The sequence below is a fragment of the Eretmochelys imbricata genome, chromosome 8, assembly GCF_965152235.1.
Source record: "Eretmochelys imbricata isolate rEreImb1 chromosome 8, rEreImb1.hap1, whole genome shotgun sequence".
Lineage (NCBI taxonomy): Eukaryota > Metazoa > Chordata > Testudines > Cheloniidae > Eretmochelys > Eretmochelys imbricata.
The window spans coordinates 22,117,143-22,141,605 of NC_135579.1; the positions used below are offsets into that span (position 1 = coordinate 22,117,143).

Here is a 24,463-nt window from a genome sequence, read left to right on the forward strand (position 1 = left end):
CTCAGTTGTGCACTGAAATGAGTAAAGCACTGTGGAGTTATCATGAAGTTGATGGAGCACTCTGACTATAACCCCATCCATCAAATACTAGAGACACGTGAGGAACTTGCACAGTAAATACACCAATTTTTTCACATTGTCTGCTTTGGCATTCAGAAGACTCCCTATAAACTGTATCCTACTTGGTACTTTGTAAATAGGATGCAAGTTATGAAAAAATTCTAGCATATGAGGATTTTTGATGGTATGAAATGGTATATTGCCGGCATGAACACCTCTACCAAATGTAGTCAAGTTAGGTTTTTTCTGATCATGACACATTTTATCCAAAAGCCTCTTAAAAACGATTATGAACATCTGAATACTTTCCAGGAGTAGGAGTTTTCAATGTTGAAGCAGGTGGAGTATCAAAATACTTATCAGAAGACTAAGAAGTTGAATTAGCTTCACTTTCACCCATATGACTCTTAACAGAAAATATCCCTGCATGCTTCTTGATGCTGCCAACGACAAAGTTGGAGTGCACAGAAGAAAAATTTTGATGCAGACCAGTTTTCCCTTTCTTGCTGTTTGACTGCAATAGTTTTTGCTAGTAGCTGGACACATGAGAATTCATCAGAGTTTCTCCATTCTATCTACGTGTCATACTCAGGAGACCAGAACTTGCACTTCGCTTTAACGTTTTTTCCATGTTAATGTCTAGTAAAAAAAGAAGTTTCCATACGAACGATTCTGGCTTTCCCCAACTCCTCATAATTTATGTCACTGTTAATGTCTTCCTACTTCTGGAATGCTTTCCAGATTATGAAGTATCTCTTGTATTTCAACCAACCAGTAGCCAATTTATTCTCTATCTGCTGCTGTTCCGGAAGAATCCAGCGAAAAAACGTTTTTGGTCATGCTGCCCTCTCCCTCCCGGGACCTTTACAGAATTCCAGATCAGATGAAAGGGAGAGACAGCTCTTCCTCCCTACAGCAAACACAATGGATTCATAGGTGGCAGCAGCAGGAGGAGGAACAGCAGGAAGGGAGAGGCCTTTACTGAGATGTGATATTAGAATCCACTCATTAGCACAGGACTTTTCAGATTGGCAAGGTTTGGTTGGGATTAACTGTGTGTGCATTATAAAGGAGATTTTTGTTGAGAGGGAACTAGTGGAAGTTTATTTACATGGGCATTTAATGTTGCTGTTTGCTTTGTTGAAGTAAGGAAAGGTGTGTGTGGGGGGTTAATAGCGGAGATTCTTTTCTTTGTTTCGGGAGAGGTTTAATGGCTGTGTAGCTTCTCTTTGTGTTGGGGAAGGAAGTTTAATGACTCCCTCCTCAACTCCAGAGTTAATTTCTTACGTTTGGTCAGTTTAGAGTAGACTGTAAGCTCTTCTCGGTAGGGACTATGTCTTAAATTTGTTTAATGTACTTTATAAACAGCCATGTACATTGATGGCCTGGTATACAAATAAAAGAAAAATACACAGAGTATTTGTTCTATAAGGTTCTAACCAGTCAAGATGCTCAATTTTCACCTTCCAACCATCCCCCCCACCCCCCGCAAACAGGTGCAATTAGCATGTAGTAGAGTGAGCAACCAATACGCTCAAGTTGGCTAGCTAACTTGTGGCATCATGGTTTTGCTGCAATCAAAAAGGTAGGATGCCAGCTACATCAGACTATTCTTGCTGGAATACTTGACAGTGGTTAAGTAGGCCTTCAACTGATTGGCTTGCCAAGTGCAGCACTGACCTCAAAAACAAGTTTTAAATATCCCAGAATGGTCTACCAGTAAGAGAATGCTGGAAGTCAGAATTGTGCAGTGGATTTCACAACACTTCCCTGCATTATTAGTCTTAAAACTTAACCTGCTAGTTTACTGACTTCACACCTAGATTCACTGTAGGTTAAATTCTAACCAGGCATTATCCAAGGTTTCTCTTTTATTTCAGCCATGCTTGGCACAAGGACCTGCTATAGTAGTGACTGTTACTGCATCAATGAAATATAATCTAATACAGCATATGCATTGTGAAGGTAAGATTGAAATCATTTCCTTGCTCAAATAGCTGAGTTTTAAAAGCAGCTAGAAAACATATTCAAAGTAGTCCCTAGGGCTTTTCCAGAAGAATTCAACAGTGTTCAAACTGAAGCATGTTTAGTCTCAAAAAGAAGTTTTGGACAGCAATTGCATCTGAACATTTCACAACATTTCCCCGCAAAATCATCATCATCTAAAAACTTACGTTTTATACCAAGAAGTCTAAAAACCAAGAACGTCCAGCCACTTTGAAATGAAAAGATGGAAAATTGTGACTTTCTGGGATAAAACCTTGAAGTACAACAGCAGTTCAAGATTATACCTAAATTTGAGCAAGACATTCCAGGCTTATTGGTCCTTTCCCTGGACTTTGGGCCAAGTGAGGCTGAATGCAGTATGTATTAACATTAGAGGAAGCCAAGTGATGAAACCATATCATTCACAGTTTTCCATTTTCACTGCTGGACAGATGCAGAGTGGAGAAAAACCCACAACACTCCTATAGCTGGAACAGAGCAGAACCCAAAGTCTCCAGATACTGGCCCTAGTTAATGAGGACTATCGCTGTAAAGTGTTAGGTCTAGGATTTTGGATTGTATCACTTATCACATTCCCAACACCAAGTCATTTTCTTGTTTTGGAAAAGGGGTTAATGCGGGAGCAAAAGATGCAGTGGTTAAAATGACCCAACATCCCCAAAAGAAATGATATGAAGAACAAGGACATTTTGGTTTAAAGTTAGTAGTCAAATTCTCCAAGGACGTCTTTTTTTTTTTTTTTTTTAAAACAAACAGCCAAATGTGTGTTTTTAAACCACCTCCTTGATCTAACACTTAAATCACTGGCATTGTCCAATTTAGTGTTTAATTTTTTCCTGTAACGTCACTTGGTTCTTGGCTACTAACCTTTCATGTTACTCTTGGATTTGTCAGTTTGCTTGCCTGTGGGGGTTTGGGCCTGCTGCCCCTGCCCACTGGAAGAGGCGGCTTGCTGTGCTGCTTTCTGCTTTAACATTGTCCAGTCGAATGTGTAGTCATATTGGTGGTTCAGGGTCCTAGAAGACAGGGAAACACTTACTGCAACGTGACTACCTTACTGTGAATTTCAAGCCAGTCTGCTGAGAAATGAAGCTAGAAGTTAATCTTCAAAGCACTTTACAAAAAACAATTAAGAGCAGTGTACAAATGCTAAATATTACTAACTGAAAGGAATCCTTGGAGTAAGTCAAAGCCATTTGGTAATGTCTGCTTCCCTCATTCACACAGATATCTGCATCTGTAGAAGTACTTCTGCACAGCCCAGCTTCTCCTCCTGCCTGCACTGGAGTCATGATTCTTCCTTTATATTGTCTTATAGGAGAGATTTCTGGTGCTACAAATCATCCTACATGAATTTATAAGATTCCAAAGGGCTCAGATTATAGAGGGTCAACACCAACTTCCATTATTTAAAGGCACTTTATAGAGAAAACAGTTGGTCTTATGTTCTTGTTTGCTTCTTTACAGTGTAAAAAGTATTAATGGGTTTTAAAACACCATTCCCTCAAATAAACTTCCAGGACACCACCAGCAGATCTATATGTAGCCCCAATCCTCACCGCACCCGAAAGCTTCCCATCGCTTCTTCTCGTGATCCAAATCCCATAATCCTCTTGCCACTGAGAGTTGCTGGAGATGGTGGGATGTTGGACAATTTCAGCCATTTTGGGGGTTGAGGATGAAGAGGAATCAAAGTCACTGATCTATGTCATCACCAGGGCGGAACAGATCAAATAGAAAAGATCCTCTTCCTTCACAGCCAGTTTCATATTGTGCCACATTTCCTGGTTTTCTAAAGTTGTAGTTTGCATGCTGTTTCTAATTTTAAATGATTTCTTGAAGTAAACTTAGAAGTTTCCCCATTCCAGGAATTTAAAAAGAAAAAAAAAATCTCTAAAGAAGATTCATGAAGCAGTTATTGTTCATTTGAATGCTGATCCGATTAGATTTCTAAATTATGCTATATTTTTAGACTGACCTGAAAAGAATACGGAATAATTGCCTCAGATACATGTAATCCGGTGCCTCTTCAAAGCGAAGGCCACGACAGTAGTTCAGGTACATGGCAAATTCTGCAGGAAATCCCTGTAAGCAACAGGATTAGTCAAACTATGACCCGCAACAAGGAGCCATTTGTAAGGATTCAGAAATCAAAAAGCCATAGCCAATGTTTAAAGGCAGAGTTTAAATATGGATTTGGGTCTTAGGAGAAGGCAATAACTAAAGTCTCTGTTTTGGCCCCATTTTGCTCAGGATGCTCATCAGATCACTAGACACCCAAGAATATATTCCTTTTCCTGTCTTAATTCACAGGACCTTAATATGATGTATGCAACATAAAAATAAAGATATATACAAACAGCAGCATTTAATTAAAACTGAAAATATACCAAATGCTTTATTCTTTTATACCTTTCCCCTTTTATTCTAGTTATGCTTAGTTCTTAAAAATCCTTTACCCCAACAGAAGTGGTTACAGTTCTTCAGAAAACTCAGTTACTTGTACAGGCTATTTTGGGGGTATTCTAAGTAACAGAAGCTACTGCTTAATGCTCCTTGGGACCTAATCATGAAAATGTCTACTTTGAGAACTGGCAACATAATGTGAATTTCTGCATAATAAGTGCTGCTTAAACGCCCTATTCTTAATAATAAAATAGTTATTTGCATAAACTAATGCTTTAGTGTTGTAAGAAAAAAAGCAAGAGGAGGGAGAATTCAGTGGCAGATACTTGTAAAATTTGTCATCTGTAGGAACTACTTTTCCAACATTCACTATACGGTGATTTGCAGGATTGCAGAGTTAGACCCAAGGGACTCTTGGAGGACACCCAACCAACAACATAACCTTACCCTGGAAATGGGTAAAAAGCAGGCATCTATGCCTTTGCTTTTGATGCCATGAGGTGCTGACATCTGCAGCCCTGGAGAGGGTACAGTGAGCTGGTCCTCTGAAATCCCAGATGACAGTACTGGATAATTGTTTTTCTGCAGTCAGGCCTCTCAAGTGGGATTCTACAGGGGTCCATTCTATTGCTTCTTCTACTCAACAAGTATAGGAGACTATTAGGAAACACAGGCTGCTGAGTGTTCCCTCACAGCACTGGATGAGAGACCTCTGTAGCTTCATCTCATCCAATCTTTCCCGTGATGCAAGTATTCTATTTGTACCTCAACGAAATACTTTGAGAAGAATTTGGACGACACTCAACCCAGATAAACCTGACTGAGCGTTTACATGGTGAGAGCAAGAAGAATTGGCAAAAAAGTGAAGATTTATATTGTTCAGACCCCCCAAACCGAGGCTATGCCTGCCTTATTTATATTTGCAAATTAAGGATCTTGTTAGATTGCCAACTGCACCTGCTGTTCAAGTAGCAATGGCTAGCAGGAGAATTCAAGTGAATAGAGAATGCAGTTTATTTAAAGTGCTTTGACCGTGTGTCCAACGCACTGGACATGTCCTTTGAGTCTCTAAGGAATGATGTCATGCGGTGAAATAAAATTATTTCCATTTACTCTTACCTTACACAAAACCTCAACAGGAGTGGACATCTTCTTTTCACTAATCTTTTCATACTTTTGCTTCTTTGTTGCAGCCTGTGGAACATGTGGGTCACAATATAAAAAGATGTTGTGCAACACTGGATTAACAAGGACAGTAGCAAAAAATAAAAATCAAACCGACAGGGAAAGCCCTTTGTCAACCAGAAGTTTTTTTTTATGTGAAATCTCCAAGTCCCACATACTTATTGCATAGGGAATGAAGGTCAATCTGGTATTAAGATTTGGACACAGTTTAATACCATTTATTGCAGTCTAAGGCTTCCATCACATGGCACAACTCGTGTCTTTCTAGCTGCTGCTTTTGTCCACTCAGACCCTACTTGAATATCCATTTGCAAAAGTTCTATTAATTCCAATTTCTGAACTCCATTCAACTGCTGCCTCTACTTTTTAGTGAGAAACCATTACATTAGATTGCAGCTGGAAAGTTCTAGCATTTTACCATCAGATTGCCTGTTTAAAAACTTACTGGTTGTGCAGCTATAACGCCCCCTGAACAGCACAATTCCCATATGGGAAAGAAAACTAAAATACAGTAAAGAATAAGTCTACACTATTCAAATCACAAATTCACCATGCTTTTACATGATGACCTCATGTTCTGACATAGGGTAATGCAAACGCACACCTGAGTTAAGCTTTGCGTATGTTTCAACTAAGATAGCCATTCAGCTAACCCACAAACGAGACTTACATTCTCTTTTTAAAGTTATACTTTCATATCCTACATAGTTACTGAGACTATTAAAATAATCTTTTATATCTATGTCTCCCTTTCCAAAATGACCTCAGCCTTGGATAGGAAGAGTACTTTTGCAAGGCTGATGTAAGCCACTGTTTAGCATAAATTTAAAAAGTGAAACAATACACACATTTTGCATACTGCATGAGAAAAAGCAGAGGCCTTCTCCTGTCACATCCAGTAAAACTAAACTTGGAAAAGAGCTCTGAGTTAGAACTGCACAGATCATTTTATGCAGGCTAGTAGTCAAGAGCATCCATTACCAGCTCTTACATGTTTAGAGTCTACAGTAAGACTGCAGACTGCATGGCCTACCTTTAATCCTTGCCAAGGCAGGCTGGTTCTGTTAAAATACATCAATACATAGCCTAGAGACTCCATATCATCTCGACGACTGTAGAGAAAAAAAGACAATCTTAAAAACTGCAAATGTTATTAGAACATTAAGATTGCACCATTTAGTGTTCATAAGAATCCTTAAACTAGAAACAGTCTCATGTTTGTTCAAACTATTTCTAACAATGACACAAGGAATCAATGAGCAAAACGGAGAAAAATCTGGGATTAATTATGTTTCTCTACAAGTCATTTTAGAGATACTGAAATTTAGGGAAAACATGTAACAATCAGTCTGAAGGCTCCAATGTTACTTAGTTTTTCAAAGCAAGGAAAGTTGACTTTCCCATTCAGCTCCTATTGACATTAGTTGCAGTTGTGACTAAACAGCTGCACATCTATGAAAATTTGTTCCCATGGAACTCCAGAAAGCCAAAGTGAAAAATTTGATAACCACAGATGCATTAACTCCTATTAAGGCCCAGCCAACACTTGATATTCAGGTCAACAAACCTAAATCAGGAGTCTGTAAAATCCACACAAGACTGACGTAGCTATGACGACATAACAGCCAGTAATGTCAACAGAAGAATGCTTCCATCGACCTAATCATGGTCATGTGGGGACAAAATCCCTAATACTCCTTTCCAACAGAGCTATGCCAGTATAGTCTCTGGAGTGTACACACACCTTAAGTAACTCGGGCAGGAAACTGATTTGAATTAGTGCTATTTTAAGAGACTTCTATAGTCTTCCTTATTTACATCTTTGACCTACTTAAAACAGTTTTTCCTTGAACTCTGTTTTTATTATGGGGCTTACTGTAGATTCTGATGTTCAGTTATATCACCATATTTAGACAGGGAGCAGATGTGACTCCTATATTTAAAACACACTTTTAAACCATCAAAAACGGGGGAAAAAAAAATGTAAGAGGAAGCTCCAGTGCTATTTGCAGACTGTATTAAGAGCCTGCTGCTGAAACATTGTTTCCACTAGACATGCTCCAGCACCAGTAAGCCGCCTCAGACCCTATCACACCAAACATGCTCCACAGATAACATTTTCCTGAATCATTCTTCTGTGTGAGTATTTAAAGACAGGTGCAATCCACTGCAGTGAGGAGGTATCTGCTCCACCAGTCTTCCTTCTTGGCAATGTCCTCTCTGCAATGGCAGGGAAGGCCTCTGCCCTTCTATATGCCAGCCTGCTGATGCTGCCTATTTAACATGGTCTGAACCAACTAGTTGTGTGTGTCTACCCACAAACCCCAGTTCATCAAACACACCTCCTGCCAGGCTGTTATTCTGCAGGTAAGCTAGATGGAAACGGGTTCCCTCCTTCCGCCCACTAGGGGTTAAAGGGAGAGGGGAGATGAGAGAGAGCTTTTTTTTTTTTTTGCGGGGGGCGGGGATTTATTTAATGAGACTGTAGTGAAGGAGCATCTACATAAGTAGATCCCAAAAGAATCCACATGTGCCTGTAAGACAACCCTGCCCTGCAGAGCTTACTACCTGAGAGAATACTCAGTGAATGTACTTACAAGGTAGGATGGAAAAAATGAGGGTGACAGCAGTCAGACTGTGCAGTTTCCTAGACCACAGTGTGCAAAATGTGCTGGTTCTGAAATCATTTGTTTTTTCCATTTTAAAATAAGCACTAGCAAAGCCCAGTGACCTCATGCATAGACATGATGTGCTTAAGAGCTTATATGGGGGTGGTGGCAGTAGGACTCTGGGGGAGTTTTCTCTGAGCCCAGGCAGTGAGGGGGCAGCATGCACCTTCTCTGTTATTTGTTTTCAATGGATTTTTCAATGCCATAGCTGTACAGTATGAAGCCTGGAATTGACAGTCTTGTACTGACATTTCCTAATAAAGGCTTCATTAGGATCCAAACGCATGTAAGTGGACTCCAGGATATCTGGCTTGTAAAGGATGAGATGATATCACCTTCTGTTATACTAGGTATTTATGTTACTTCAGTAACAGCTGTCACTACACTTGACAGAGCAAACCCTGCAGTAGTCTCAATTTAGTACTGTAACTGATGAAGGGTTCTGCTGTCAAGTTTCAGATCTCCTCCACCTTCACATGATTTACAGCAGAGGATCACTTAGTGACCTCACTACTGGCTTAGTCTGAATGTTTTAGTAATTCTTAGAGAGGGGTAAAAGAAAGTTTACCATTAAACTAGAATTCCAAATACCAAAATAGAGGATGGGAGAGCTGCCAGACAAACTACTAAAAATAGCCGCAAAGAATGCATAGTCCTTTTTATGATCACTGCCTCTACCTTCAGATCCTGGCTTATCCAAATCTACTTGGGATGCAATGTATCAAAACCTGCGTTAAGAGCATGTGTTCACATCAGAAGTTCTAATGCCCACATTCTCTATTTGCCCCACATGTCTAAGATGTTAGAAAATTGTCTGAGAAGAACCACCACGTTTAAATTGCTATTCATGACGACTGCTACACAAAAAAAAGCCACAGAGGAAGGAGGTCAATATGGAAACATATGGACTTTTCCTAAAGTCTATGGTACTAAGCCCTTCCCACATGCTCTGAATAGTCAGTTATAAGTTTTGTTACAACTGATGAGATAAAAATAGCTGCTCAAGCTATGTTTTAATAATGTTCAAGCTCTGACGACAGACCACAGGGAGCAAAAATTCAGGAAAGGCTAACTACTTCAGGATATGACCTATTATGGCTCTAAACTAAGTCCTGCAGCAGGACTGGGATACCGCAGGACCCACTGAAATAACAGCAGGAGCAGGTAAAATGTACTTTGTTGTGGGTGGGGGTAAAAAGCAAACTGCGATAATCTGAGGGAAAAAGATTAAAAAAAATTTAAATAGAGGTTTTAACACTGAAATTTAAGCGAGGGATCAAAAGAGATTTGATGTCTATTATAACAGGAGTGAAGTATTTTTTTACATCATTTAAGCAAGATTTGTTTCATTCTTTTAGTAGTAAACACTGTCTGAATTCTGTGTGTTCTTCTGAACAGTTAGAGGAGTGAGCACTCTCTCCACTTGATTTCTGGAGGAGTGGAGCTCACGCACACAGAGCAAGTGATGCACTCTGTCTCGAGGTGGTGCGAATCCACCCTTTTGATTAATAAATTTCAATATTTGCTTTGGAGAAGGTGGCTTGCTCTCACCCTTCTAGGAACAGGGATACTACTAGAACCACAGCCAAGTATGCAAAAGACTAGAACAGAGGAGGAAAGCAGGGGTACCGTGATCCTCATAACCTAACAATTAATGACTGGGGGAAGACAAAGTAAAAATACCAGCACTGAAAGTCAGTACAAAAAGGCCCCTGAAGCCAGTTAAGAGTTTTTCCCATTACTGAAACAAAAAACTGGGCTATGGAAGTGGATCTTCCAAGACCTTTCAAAGAGACAACAACAAATGCCAGCACAATGAAAAAAATTTGTGCTTTGAAATTTTATTCAGCACAAGTGTCTCTTCAGCCTGCAAGACTCACTCTTCAAGGAAGAAAATAAAGCACTTAATTAGCTTTCATACTCTGGCAGAAGCAGGCAGAAAGGTAAATATTTGCCAAGGGATGTGTTCACACATTTGAGTGAAAGTAGTTTAGAGACTTCTGAGTCTTATGAATGAGGTCAGCCATAGCCTTCAGGAGCACTGCAGTAATCCCCTTGAACTCACCTCTGCTCAATGCCAAGATGTGCATTGATACTGGCATATCGAGCTGTGCCAGTGAGATTTTTGTCTTCTCTGTATGGTATGTGTTGCCTTGTCCTGTTGTCCCGGTACTTTTTGGCCAAACCAAAGTCAATAAGGAATAACTTAAAAGAGAAATGAAAGTAGGTTATTTCTTCCAGATACAAGTATGTGGAAACCCCACCCCATATGTACTTTGTTTCATTAGGTCTGTAGTTAAACCAGAGGCAATAGTTTAAAGGAAGCAAAGTAACCCTACAGTAAGTCTTACTTGCTCTAACAAGCAAACTCGACGTTTCAATATTCAGTTTTTTTAAGCCTTTCCTTTTCCAGGTGGGAGGGACTAGATTGTGCTACTCAACTCAAAGGTTTAGTCTTAAACATACTTTACTACTGTTCTAATCTGTATTATACTAAGGTTATGTCTACACTGTCCTACAGTTTGGACTATAGGGGAGTGGACAGTGCGCACTGTAACTCCCTTGTACAGATGCTGTGGGTGTGAACTAAAAGGTTCTTACTTTGCATTCATGTAGTTCTCTTCGAAGAGGATTACATTAATGCACACTAAGAACCTTTTAGTTGGTGTCAGCAGTGGCCACACGGAGGCGTCACAGAAGAGCACCCTGACACGCATGGCTATTCACACCCCTGTAGTGCAAACTGTGGGGCAGTATAGGCAAGCCCTTACTCAAGATCTGTGATGTGATTATTAGTTAGGAAGGGAAATGAAAATATGGTATGGCTATATGCATCACAAAAATGTTTTTATCTGAAGCAATTTTGCACTACATACATTTAGATATTCACTTAATGGCAGCTCAGCAACTTACACCCTTCAATTGTTTTGATGTGCTAGCATTTGTGCATTTTAATAGTCAAAGATCATTTTGCATAGCATAAAAGGCCAACTTCAATAACAATGAGATATATTGCTTTCAGCCATACACCCATATTTTTAAGCTACTGATTAGAAGTCAGCAAGCTAAGTACCACAGAAGCATGGAGATGCTTTTATTAAATCCAGCTGACTATATTCACATAGCCAAGCAGCTCTAGCCTAGTAAAAGGATCAGATTAAGATTTATTTCTACAGAGCCCATGTCAACTAAACCTCCCTAACAATCAAACTTAAATAGGAAGTATGTTTAACTGGATTCCAGTTAGTGTGGTAACAGTTATTGTATTTTCTTGTGGCAAAACTTCAGGCAGAATTTGGCAGCGAAGAATGAGACTGCGGTATGTAAAAAAAGTGTTTTCAGTTATAGATCTGGAATATTACTCTTCTGTCTCAGTGCTGAACAATTAAATCTGTTCCTTTCTTTCCTTTAAGATACTCAGAATTTTTTAGCTGAACCTTCAAGTTTCAGCCTGATAACATGTGACACCCCACTGCCATAGATTAGATCCAGAGGCCAACAGAAGATTGGGGTCTCAGTCCATACATATGACAAACGATTGAAGTGGCTGAGTGTCAGGCTATTAAGGGGGCTTTTGCGACTCCTAAATAATTCGCAAGAGAACCACATTCAGGGTCTTAAGTTCAAAAGATTATTCCAGGTAACTAAGATAGAGGACATGGCTCTTAAATTCACTCAACAAGTGGGAAGGAAAAGACTGAAGGATAGTTTTACCCTAGTATAAGGAGAGAGGGCTGCCTTTGGTACATCTAGGTGGTAACACAAATTAAATCAACAATTCTACTGCGCAAAGAAGCTTCACTCTAGGGTGGCTGGCTGGCGATTTGTTAACTATAGTTTCTTCTGGAGAGGAATCATCAAATTCAGAGTACTCTTTAGCAGCCTGAAGACATGCGTTAAGTTGGCAGGGATAAGGGGTAATGTTTAATGCTGAACAACTTGGGGACATTCTGACATAATTTATACTTGTTTTATATTTAAGACCATGATCTTAAGAACTTGCTTTCACACAAATCTGCATGGAAATTTTTTCTTCCTTTTCTCTTGAGGGAAAGCTTTGCCTTACTGAAATTTCTTCCAGTAATTTGGGTTGCTGTTATTTCATGTTCCACCAGATGAAGCCACTGCCAGTCTCAAAAAAATCTCTATTCTTAAGCACACAACACAACTACTGGTAGAGACAACACCCCACAGGCTGAGCAGAAATATCAAATTCTTAGAACTACTGGGACAATTTAATAAGTCCTAAAGTAGATGCTGTAAGGTTACACTTGTATTAGCATGCTACAAGTGCTACCTACCTTTGACATAGGAAAAACTAAGTGCTGATGTAAATTTATAGCTGGCCTCCACACAGAAAGACGGCTCCCATCCACTGTTCAAAGTTTAAAGCTTTGTGATCACATGACAACCACCAATATGATGCTTTGATCACAAAAGCTGTTTGTTAGAGTGCCCCCTTCCAGCAACAAATACAAGTATTTTATGTCTCAAATAAAATATGTATTTTATTCCTCAGTGACTACACACATTCACTTAGTCAGAACATTTAAAACTACACAAGGAATTTACAAAGTACTGGAAATACTTCAAAGTCTCAGCTGATATGACAGGCACTTTTGTAATCCTTGGGGTCTGCCATTAATCACAAGTGCAGGAAGAAACACAGCCTCATGATACTGATCACAATAAAAGGTATAGCAACACACACAGCAACAGTCTTTATAGTTCTTTAGGCAAATTCTGTATTTTTTCCTGGAGTTTTGTTCCACATGGCATTTTAAAGCCTACCTGCTGCTGCTTCTTAAAAAAAGAAGCAAAACAAAAAAAACACAACAACAAAAAAACAAAACAAAAAACCCCACACTTAGTTGCAGGAATTTTGTGATACTCCATGCTTCCTGCTACAACTCTTATAGACCTGCTTAAATGCATATTGGGCTGATACGGCTGTTGTTCCCTACTTCTGTTTTACACTGATCAAGTAACTGGAATCTGTTATATTCCACTAACTTTTTCCCCTCCTCAGGAATTTAACCTAGTCTCCAGGAGTGGGACAGCAAGTTCAGCCACCTCCCTTCTAGACTACTATGGGTTCAATGGAGTAAAGTAGTATCTCTCAGTGTAGGAGGCTGGGATCTCTTCAGAACACCCTCTGACCCAATTTTAACAGGGACAGACACTTCCATCAGATGCCAGTCAGCACTAACAGAAGAGCCATCATAGAAACAAGTTCAATAGCACCTTGATTTGATTTGAGGTAGAAGGGTAGGGCAGCTGCAGATGTAGAATAAAGATTGCCTTGACTGACATGTTTTCAGAACTAGATTCCTAATATCTGTCAGTGAAGTGCAGCATATGTACTACAGAACAACTACAAGCAGTGAAGACTACTGCTTCCGCAAGCCACACACCAGAATAGTACGCCTTACCAACCCAGGAGTTGCTTTCTGATCAATTTCCATTTAGTTTCAACTGCATGGTTAGAAATAGGCACAAGACTTGCTTTCCCTTTCCAACCATGTCCTCTCTCCTAGCAGCAAGGAACCCTACACTTAAGATTTGAAAGCAACAGGCAACAGGATTATCCAAGAGACAGGTTTATCAGGGTAGCCTCATTTTATGAGCACAGTCTTAAGTCATGAGTGACCTCACACCACCATTTGAAATGGATTTACCAAGCAAGAACTGCATGGGAAGGGAGACTGACTGAGGTGATCAACAGGATTTCCCCATATCTGAATGCATTCAGATACACAGCATGCACCCTGCTTAGTGGGCATGTGTACAGCCCTATGCAGCAAGTCTGGCTGCTACGTTGCTACCACTTTGAAGGGGTAACCTAGACACATCAGGACATGCAACAAATTGCACTAAAGTTTTATATACCAAACTAAAAACTAATTTCTGCATTTGACTATGAGGCATGTACATATAACCCATTTCACATTTAAGTTTACAGAAAACACTTTACAGTTTAGACAAGTGCCACAGGGAAACATCTTAGAAATGTTACATGTTTGCCAAGTATGTCTGAATAATGCCAACATAAGAGGTGCTTTTGCAAGGTCTACATTGTCCAGAAACAAAACAAAACAAAAAAATAAATAAAGCACATGAATTTGGGGTTGAGGTTGGAATAGGAGACAGTTTCAGACCTGGTTTAATCCTGAGAAAGATGGGTCCTGAGAAGTACTAACAGTCATGCTTCTTTTCCTCTTCCCCACTGGAGATTCTAAACACTGAACAAACAATAGAGGGTGGCAGTGCATCAAACAGTATTGCTTACATTGCAACAATGGCCGGCGCAGACAGGCAACACCGAGGCGTTAGAGAAAGAACAGGGTAGCCAAATGCCATCCTTCTTCCACCAAGCACTGTAGTTTTCCAAAATAGTTAATTTTTGTTTTAAAGAGAATTTTGAAAAATGTGGCAAGATAATTTTTGAATACGAGCCACTCCATAATGGCACTGCCTTAAAAGGGATAGCAATGGTGACATTTGGCTCTATCAAAAAAGGAAATTGAAGCTTTGCTTACAAAAAGCATTCTTTGGTACCACAAACTGCCCTTCCCCAAAAGACATTAAGAAAAAGTAAATCTTCAGTAAGGAAGAGGTAGAAGGCATTTAGTCACCTTAAAGTTTACTTTCATAAGCATGCAGGGCTAATTTCTAGCAGAGCTGAAAGTTTACCTTTTAAGGTAGGAACAAATTACTCCCAAATATCAAATTGAGAATAATTTAAAAATTGATCACTTAAATTTAAATTGTGACTACATTTAAAAAAAAAATTGTTTATAATTGACAGGAAGCTACTGGAACAAGATTACCATGGTACCCTAGTCTTTTTGTGACTGGCATGTCCTCAAGGAGTACGTACAAAACTATTAAATACGTAGCTGCACTTAGCTACAAAGAAAAGGAACAAAACAGTGTATTATATCTGGAAGCAAATGTTTCTAAAATGGAGCAGCCATTAGTCCAAAACTGAAACAAAATGTCCCTTTTCAATTCGGCTTACGTAGAGCAACAATTTTACATTCTTACATCAAGGACTATTTAATAAAACTCATGCCCGCAACAAAGAGTGTTTGCCACTATTTCATTGTGTGGCTCCCTAACACAAATAGCAAGTGGCATTGACTAAAAATTCATGGTCTGCAGACAATTTAGGTTTTCCACTCAGCTGATGTGACTAACATGCTCATCTAATAAAATGAGCACAGCAGTATTTTCTAGGCCATTATTCCATATCAAGGTAAAACAAGGAACTACAATGCCAACCCAGCATGACTGTGCAAAAGTGTGGGAAAACGGCCAAAAACGAAAGAAGTTGGAAATCAGAGACTGAAACTAGTAAAAAAAAATTAAAACAAGCTATTTTAATTTTTTATAATTATATTGCCAGGTCTTGCCAGAGAATTAAAGAACCTGACTGCTTTATAGCAGAGAAAAATAGAGCTCTATAGAGTAAAAGTATGAAACTTGGGAATGAGCAAGGTTTAACAGCAACAGGATTACATGAAGACTTTACCTTTCAATTGGACTGTTACAAAAAGATTTTCCAACAAAAACAGTTAATCTAAATGTTCATTGTGCACTGCACCCCTTCAGACAGAACTCTGATGTTTCTCATGATAGCAACCAATTTTGTTTCTAATGTTAATGGCTTCAAGTTGGCATTCATACAGGCAAACAAAGGTAAACATTTTATAGCTAACAGTGCCCAAAGATAGTAAACATCCTCAGATAGCATATAAAGAACATAAGTGGGAATCTTGCTTCCAATAAAAAGCTTAATTATGTACGTTTGTCCTGAAGTTAAAAATTTCTATTAAATAGCATGCTTACTGCATTGCCAATGCTGCCTGTCTGCCCGAGCTCAACATAACAATTGAGAATGAAACATTTCACTCAACAGAACTAGTCACTGAAAACAGTATTTCTCTATGCAAAGTTTCCAACTGGAAGCATGCATCTCTGGCTAAATTAACCCCTCTACCCCCCCAAGTTTAAAGTTAGCAACTAGAAGTCCTCCCAATTTAACTTAAAGTATTTAAGATCCAGTAAGGTCAGTTTTGGTGTGTGATCTTTAAGCATTCAACTAATCTACATTTTAGTACTTCTCCAACTTGAAAGGTTTGCAGAAATTCAGTTACAAACACAGCTTAAGTCAACAATGCTACCATCTATAGGCTGATAGTTATTTTTGTATGCATAATCCTGAAGATTGAAGGTTTCATTACCAATCATTGCAAACTTTAACACCTTGGTGACAGGTAGGTCAGGAGCTCCTACACTGGTGCAAATACATTTTGCATCAAGATATCAGTCCTGGAGCCAAGAGTTAAGACTTGATTTTAACATTACGGAAAAAAATTATGCTATTCGGATATTCACTAACTTTGAATAATGAAACACCATAGTTGGACAGAGAATGTTTAGGTAATCAAATTAGTTTACACTTCAGATTTTTATGTTTAAAAACAATCCTGTCATTAAATCCTCCTTGTGGGGTGGGTCAAAGGCCCACATGTTCATGCTACTGCATTTAGCAATACACGTAAGGAAATCCCACCACCTGGCATCAAAGAATTAAACTGATTTAGTCTCTTTGGCATATCTGTTTCAGCAATGACAAACAAACAGTTAACGCAAGCTGAATAGCTTTTTTCAAAATCTGAAGTTTATCAGTACCATTCTTAGAGGCATTACCCTCCTTGTTCTTACATGCAAAGAGCATTAGACTAACCTTATTACAGTGACGCCCGATACCCATTAGGAAGTTATCTGGTTTAATGTCTCTGTGTATAAAATTCTTTGTGTGCACATATTCAATTCTACTGATCATCTGTAAATATAAGAAAAAAATAACCAGAATTTAACATTAGAAAGAGAAAGCTAAAGATCAAAGATATTAGAAAAAAGTCCAGTGGTTTAGTTCAAGTTCATTTTCCTTACTAATGAATTAATTATAAATTGAGTATTTAACCAAGTACATTTTAACAAATAATCACAAAATAGATTTGTCAAGTGACGCGACAAACAGTTTGATGAAAATAATCACTGGTCTGTCATCACTTGACCAATACTACAGGTCTTCAGCGTAAAAGCCTCCAACTGTTTCACTATAAGTAGCACAAGTTGTATTCACAACTGATTTATTCACGAATTTAAAAAAACCAAACTAACTAAAGTTACTTTGTTTACTACAGGACTGTTTTAGAATCTTTTCCTGATATTGTCCGACTAGGAACTAACTCATTAACAGTTGGTTACTCCACATATGCCTTTTAGCTATTCTGGTTATCTTAATTTGCTGGACAATAATATTATAGCATTAGGAAGGTCTACATTATGGGGACTATTGTGGTATAGCTACAACACCATCACTATGCTGGCATAACCCCATATAGCAATGGAAGGTGTTTTTCCTGTCACTGCTTGGGAGGTGGTCCTACAATGGGAGCTAAGTCAATGGAAGCGTTCTTCCATCAACCTGGATGCACCTACCCTAGAGGGTTAGTTTGGCATAGCTATGATGCTCAGGCATGTGGATTTTTTCACACCCATGAGTGCGAAAGCTATATTGATCTAAATTAAGCGTAGACCAGGCCTTAGTGAATTACAAGTGTCAATACTGTAGCATCTCTCTAAGCTAGTAGCAATCCCAGTGGACTCTGTCCCAGTGGCCACCTTTAAACTTACTGTACTAAAGTTCCTATCCAGCAGTGCATTTGAAGGCATTCCTATTGTCCCACAGATACTCAGGTTTTGATTCTTTGAGAATAACCTTTTGTTTTACAACATTTAAAGATGCTACTACCACAGCAGCCAAGAGTGGTTCTCCCTCTGAAGTGAGCATCAGTGACTAAAAGCAGCTGAGAACAAGGACAGTTGACACCTATCTCCACTCAGAAATGCTCTACCCTTCCTTGGCTGACAGCCTGGGATTTCATGACCATTTGGCAAAGTGACAGTTACTACTAACATCAGTTGGATAATCTTGGATAATTTTCAATACAAGTTTTAAACTCACCTATATTTAGGTCCATCTAACCCTGGCACTCAGGGCATGAAATTTTTCACAGCCCTGAGTGACTTAGCTAGATGGTTCTAATTTTTAACTGTAGACCAAGCCCTAGATTCTATGATGGAATATTTCACGCCTAAATAGAGAAACAAGTGAAGATAAGGCATTTCTAAGGCACTCACCACTAAATATGTAACCTCAACTCTAGAGATTTGAATTAAGAGATAGAAGTTTGGCATCCCCATGTTTGTCACTAAAGGACAGCAGACATCCCAAAACCATTCAAATTTGAGAAGACTAAAAGTCAGGATATCAAGGATGTAACAGGTACACACTGACGTGCAGTGGCAGAGCTTGACGGAGAAGTCTATATACAGCCTGCCAACAACATGCTTGGCTGAAGCCTATTGGAGTGCTTCATTTAATCAAATTAACCCAAAATGCTGAAGATTGCTTTTTACCATTACCAGTACTTGACATCTGTGATGTAAGTAAAATAAAATTAAGAGCATGATTTTATAAAGCGTTAACACTAGCATGAGAATACTAATATTTGTGTTGCATTCTGAGTTCTCTACAATGCTAATCTTATGCTCTGCTATACCACAAAACTGCCACTAACACTGTTCCTATTTTTTGCTTCTATGCGAGTCAAATAGGCACTTGAGTATACAGAGTACCGGGTTGCACACATTCTGACATACTTAAAAGGAACATTATTTGCTTCATTTTCCTTACAACGCAAATTTAAGTTTCACATACCTGGTCTGCTAACATAAGTACTGTTTTCATTGTGAACCTGCGGGAACAGAAGTTGAAGAGGTCTTCAAGGCTGGGTCCCAGAAGATCCATAACTAGAACATTATAGTCTTTCTCTTGACCATACCACCTGCAATGACACAGAGATGTTTAAGTTATTCCGTTTAAGATAATACTACAGATTGTTAGTTTAACAGCAAGGTAGCCAGTTAATATTTAAATTTTAGAAGATGCCAAGTAGTACTATGTTTTCCCACTTCAAAATAACAATTGATATTGTTGATGCATAAATGCAATTAACTAGACTGTTTTACAAAGTGTTCAGTATTTATAAGCAAGCCCTGGCTACCATTAGATATGGAGTTTTTTTGTGACAGTAATTTAGTTTGATGTAGATTAGTGGCAATGATGCACTTCTTTTATAATATTCATTTTGTTTAGGTCTTAATTGGATCAGCCCCATTTTGTTCTTCCTGCCATTGATTTCCAGAAAGCAATGCATAATGCTGGCCTTTAACGATGTTAACTCCCATTCTCTTATTAACCACCAAAAGCACTGACTAAAAACAACCCACTGGCAGTTGGCCTTTACAAGCTGAATAGTTTAATTTTTTTATTATTATTGATTATTATTAAATAGAATACCTTTTTGTAAAGCAAGCAGCAACAGAAAGCTCTATAGCAACTTACTGAGTCACCCTACTTTCTGGAAAAGCATTCAACTTTCATAGGACATTGAGCAAAAAGGTTTTGTTTGTATTTTAATAAGGTGTGCCTTCAATTTTCACTTCAAACAAAGGAGTGTCAAGTTTCCACCTGCAACTCTCCCATCCCTCTCAGTCTTCAACTCGATGTCTGCCACTTTCTGACAGAAGAACATTTGAAAAATACCAGTGTACCAAATTAAAATGACAGAGCAAAGCAGAGGCAGCTGTATGAACGGTAAGGTTCAAACCATGTTTGGACTGGCACCTTTCAAAGGTATCACCTCATTTTTGGTGTTGCTTCTTGTTGTTTCCAGTTTCACCCCAGAGAAAGTTCACATATAAGCAGTCTTTCCAGAGGAGAGTTGTACAGTTTTTTTCAAGCTATGACTTTTTTTCACTAGATAACAGGGCAAGGAAGTCAGATTCTCCCTCACTACACATTCATCCAGGTTTTTATTGGCAGCCATCTTTCCAGCATTTGAGCACCCAGTAGATACATTCTGTTCTAGTAGAAGAAGCTGATAGAAAATCTAGCGAGAGATCCTTGCTATACTTAAGACAAAACTAAGATTTTACTAAAAGTAGGAGATTAAAATTCCAAAAGCAGAAATCTAAAGGCACTGTTAAAATAGAACACTAAATTACTTTACTCTGGACCAGGCAGATCTTGCAAGCCACCAGAGTGTCTAATCTCATAATTCTGAGCAAGGACATCGAGAAATAGTAAGGAACGACTTACAAAAAGCATATCTATCCTTTCAGCACCAAGGGAAGATCTCTTCCCATCCACAGTATTCCTGCTAATGTGTCTATGGTATTTCACGCCATTGCATACTATTATCCTACCAGATGTAATAGTGGTTGATGGGAGCACTTAAAAATAATTCCAATTCTTCCCTTCAGAATGCTCAGTATGGCGATGGGCTCAACTACATTGAGAGTGCTCAACTGCGAAGTTCCACAAATCTTAATACTTCCCTTCCATCAGGGATAACATCTTTTTGAGGAGAAGGGAAGAGAGGAAAGAAGGAGTGACAACCACCACTGCTTTCTCTCCAGTTCAAATAGCACCTCTCCAAATAATTCCTCTGCCTAGCCAAGATAATTGGTTGGATGAAAGTCAGGAAAAGGGACATGCTTTAAAAAGTTCTTATCAGGATTCAGCAGTTTACAGCACATATGTCCTCCTTGCTCATTACTGCTTGACAAAATGGTCATGACAAAAACCCTCTGCCATTGACTAGCCAGAGGTTGCACCTCATCTTCTCAAAGATGGACCTAGCCACAGTAATTGTACTTTTGGGACCTTCAGCCTTGACTACTGGAACTCTGTACCTAGGTCTTCCAATGGACATACAGTCAGACGCTGGAAACTTCAGTTATACAAAGCGAAGAAAATAAGATTAACTTTTCTGGGATCTGACTAATATGGCCCTTGCCATAGCATTAGTAATAAATACCCCCCAAAATAAAGGTAGGTGAACAGAGGACTAGATCAAGTTCTGACTTAAGCCCCAACTACCATATGTCTGTATAACTCCTATAGCAAATACCCACTTAAGGAGCGGACTCTAGGAAAGTAAGTTATCACAGATTGATCTGTCCTCATCAATATTGACTCCATCAACCCAGATCATGTGTTTCAGTACAGCCAAATGCATGGTCCTACATCTAGGAACCAAGTACAGGCCATGCTAACAGGCTGGGGGCTATATCCTGGGAAGCAGAGTCTGAAGAGGACTTTAGGGGTTGTGGTAGGTAACCAACTGAATACAGGCTACCAGTGTGATGCTACAGCTAAAGAGGACCAACATGAATAGGAGGATTAAGGAGGTACTGTATATGACACTGATGAGACCACTACCAGGCAGGTGTCAACACTTTGAAAGGACTTAGACAGGAGCCACAAGAATGATTCAACATCAGAAAAACATGCCACACAGTGAGGCTGGAAGTGTAACTTATAGTTTATGGAACAGAAGGTTGAAAGACAAACTGATCACATTCTTAAAATACATACACAGGGAGAAGATGTAAGAGGCTCTTTAGTCTAGAGCAACAGTTTTCAAACTGTGGGTCGGGACCACAAAGTGGGTCAAGACCCCGTTTTAATGGGGTTGCCAAGGACTGGCATTAGTCTTGCTGGGGCCCAGGGCTGAAGTTCAAGCACTCCAGCCCCGAGTGTGTGTGGGGGTAGCTTCAAGTTACATGCTGCCTGCCTGGGGCTGAAGCTGAAGGGATTAGGCATTGACACCCCCTGCCCTCCCTCAAGAGCAGCGGAGCTCTGGCTTTGGTCCTGGCCCCCCTGCCCAGGGCAGCAGGGTTTAGGCTTCGGCTTCAGTTCCCCGACTGGGGGTCATGTAGCAATTTTTGTCAGAAGTGAGTCGTGGTGAAATGAAGTTTAAGAACCCTTGGTCTAGAGACTTCATAAAGAAATCTAATGGTTGGACGTTGACTTTACAAAAAAAAATGAGTTGTGATATAAGGCACAAATTTGTTATAATGGAAGTAATTAGCCACTGGAATACTTTACTACAGGATGTGGTTGATTCACAATGAACACAGGTATAAGTCAAAACTGGATGTATGGAGGGTAAGCTCTAGATCAACTACAGGCTATTGGGTTCAATGTAGAAATTACTGAGTATGCCAACCACTAAGAGCCTATACAAGCTGGCATCCTAATAGTAATGAACCACCTATATTACCTAGGCAAATCACTCAAATTTGGCATGTTACCTAGACACATCTACACCATAAAGTTTAAAGCAGAGCAAAGGCACTCCTGAGCAGTGAGCAACTGGACTGACATGAAGGAGAGATCAGTTTGGCTTGGGACCAACTATCTTGTCTTATAATGAAACTTGAAATTACTTTTCAAAGAATCCTTTAGTTGTACAACAATTCCAGGCACTCTGAGTCCATCTGTTCTTTGGCATAGAAGCTTCTGAACCAGTTATTCATGATGGTCTTATGAAGATATAGTAAAAAGTTCAATTAGCCATTAGACCAGGGGTCAGCAACCTTTCAGAAGTGGTGTGCAGTCTTCATGTATTCACTTAAATTTAAGGTTTCACGTGCCAGTAATACATTTTAAATGTTTTTTTAGAAGGTCTCTCTCTCTCTCTAAGTCTATATATTATATAACTAAACTATTGCCATAAGTAAACAAGGTTTTCAAAACGTTTAAGAAGCTTCATTTAAAATTAAATTAAAATGTAGATCTTATGCTGCTGGCCCGCTCAGCCCGCTGCCAACCTGGGGTTCCGTTTACCTAGGCCAGCAGCAGGCTGAGTGGGGCCTGCGGCCAGGACCCTGGCTGGCAGGAGCTGGCGGACGGAACCCCAGACCGGCAGCAGGTTGAGCGGGGCTGGGACCCCAGACCAGCAGTGGGCTGAACGGCTCAGCCCGCTGCCAGTCTGGGGTTCCGTCCGCCGGCTCCTGCCAGCCAGGGTCCTGGCTGCTGGCCCCACTCAGCCCGCTGCTTGTCTGGGATCCTGGCCCTGCCTACATAGAGTGGGTACTACCTTCTCCCTGGTTCTAGCCCATTCTCTTCCTCTCTTTCTGCACTGAGCTGTGGGTGGGAGTGCACTGAGCACAGGGCTGGGGGTAAAGGAGCAGGTTGGGGTGTAGGGTCTGGCCATGAGCTAGAATGAGGGAGGGGGCTCAAGTTGGGGCAGGAGGGTTGGGTGTGGAGTGCTTATCAGGGCAGCTCTCATTTGGTGCTAGGGGTGCAGGTGGCAATGTGTTTGTGTGGGGGGGGGAAGAGGAGGTTTGCAGGAGCTCCCGTTTGGTGCTTGGGGTGGTGGTGGGAATGTGGGGGGTGCAAGAGTCAGGGCATGGGGTGTGGGAGGGGCTGGGTATGTGTGGGGGCTGCAGGAGTCAGGGCAGGGGTCGGGGGGGTTTAGGGGTCAGGGCAGAGGGCTGGGGGTGTGGGCTAGGATCCTGGGGGTGCTCCCAGCCCTCTGCTCAGAGCAGCTCATGGCAGGGGCTGGACGGGATATGTCCTGATTCCACCCCCCTTCCCCAAGACCATGTTGCCACCTCTTCTCCACCTCCTCCCCGGAGCAGCAAGCACACTGCAGCTCCCAGCTCCGCTTCTCCCTCTCCCTCACAAGGGCCATCAGCTGATCAGCAGCAGGGAGAGAGAGGAGGAGGGGCAGGAACCCAGCACACCGACGGAAGAGGGGGGACTCTGCCTGCCCTGCAGCCGGCAGAACCAAGCTTCTTCACCCTGCCCGCACAGGGGGGCAGAGAAGAGCAGGCCGGGGGGGCAGGATTTTTAATGGCACGCTGCTTCCTGCCAGGCTCCTGGTCACCAGCCCAGCTCAGCCAGCTGCTGGCCTGGGTTCGGCAGCGGGCTGAGTGGGGCCAGCAGCTGGGACCCGGCAGGCAGCAGCGTGCCATTAAAAATTGGCACGCGTGCCATAGGTTGCCGACCCCTGCATTAGACCTTAAATTCTTTACTGGAACTCTTGGACGGGTCCACTTTCTAAACTTTAAGTAGAGTTCTTGATGTCAAATTTTTTCACCTACTTCAGGACAGAAAGTAGGACCAGAAGAAACCCAGACAACAGCATAGCCAGCACTATACAGTAGTTATGCAATGCCCTATAGATGCTAATCTACTAGTTTTT

The 24,463-nt window shown here is 40.4% G+C and overlaps 1 protein-coding gene across 6 annotated transcripts in view; it reads right to left on the reverse strand.

The window, feature by feature from the left end:
- CSNK1A1 (casein kinase 1 alpha 1) overlaps nucleotides 1-24,463 on the reverse strand; it is a 51,855-nt gene that overhangs the window by 12,253 nt on the left and 15,139 nt on the right. For 2 of the 6 annotated variants that reach the window (XM_077824207.1, XM_077824206.1), the window contains exons 3-10: nucleotides 19,123-19,249; nucleotides 17,080-17,178; nucleotides 14,486-14,569; nucleotides 10,393-10,532; nucleotides 6,692-6,770; nucleotides 5,593-5,667; nucleotides 4,046-4,152; nucleotides 2,971-3,083 (exon numbers count right to left, since the gene is read on the reverse strand). In XM_077824207.1, the coding sequence (XP_077680333.1) occupies nucleotides 2,971-3,083; nucleotides 4,046-4,152; nucleotides 5,593-5,667; nucleotides 6,692-6,770; nucleotides 10,393-10,532; nucleotides 14,486-14,569; nucleotides 17,080-17,178; nucleotides 19,123-19,249 (824 nt within the window). Of the gene's footprint in view, nucleotides 1-2,929; nucleotides 3,084-4,045; nucleotides 4,153-5,592; nucleotides 5,668-6,691; nucleotides 6,771-10,392; nucleotides 10,533-14,485; nucleotides 14,570-17,079; nucleotides 17,179-19,122; nucleotides 19,250-24,463 lie in introns of those variants that run through there. The other 4 variants (XM_077824204.1, XM_077824202.1, XM_077824205.1 and 1 more) reach the window with 3 other exon arrangements.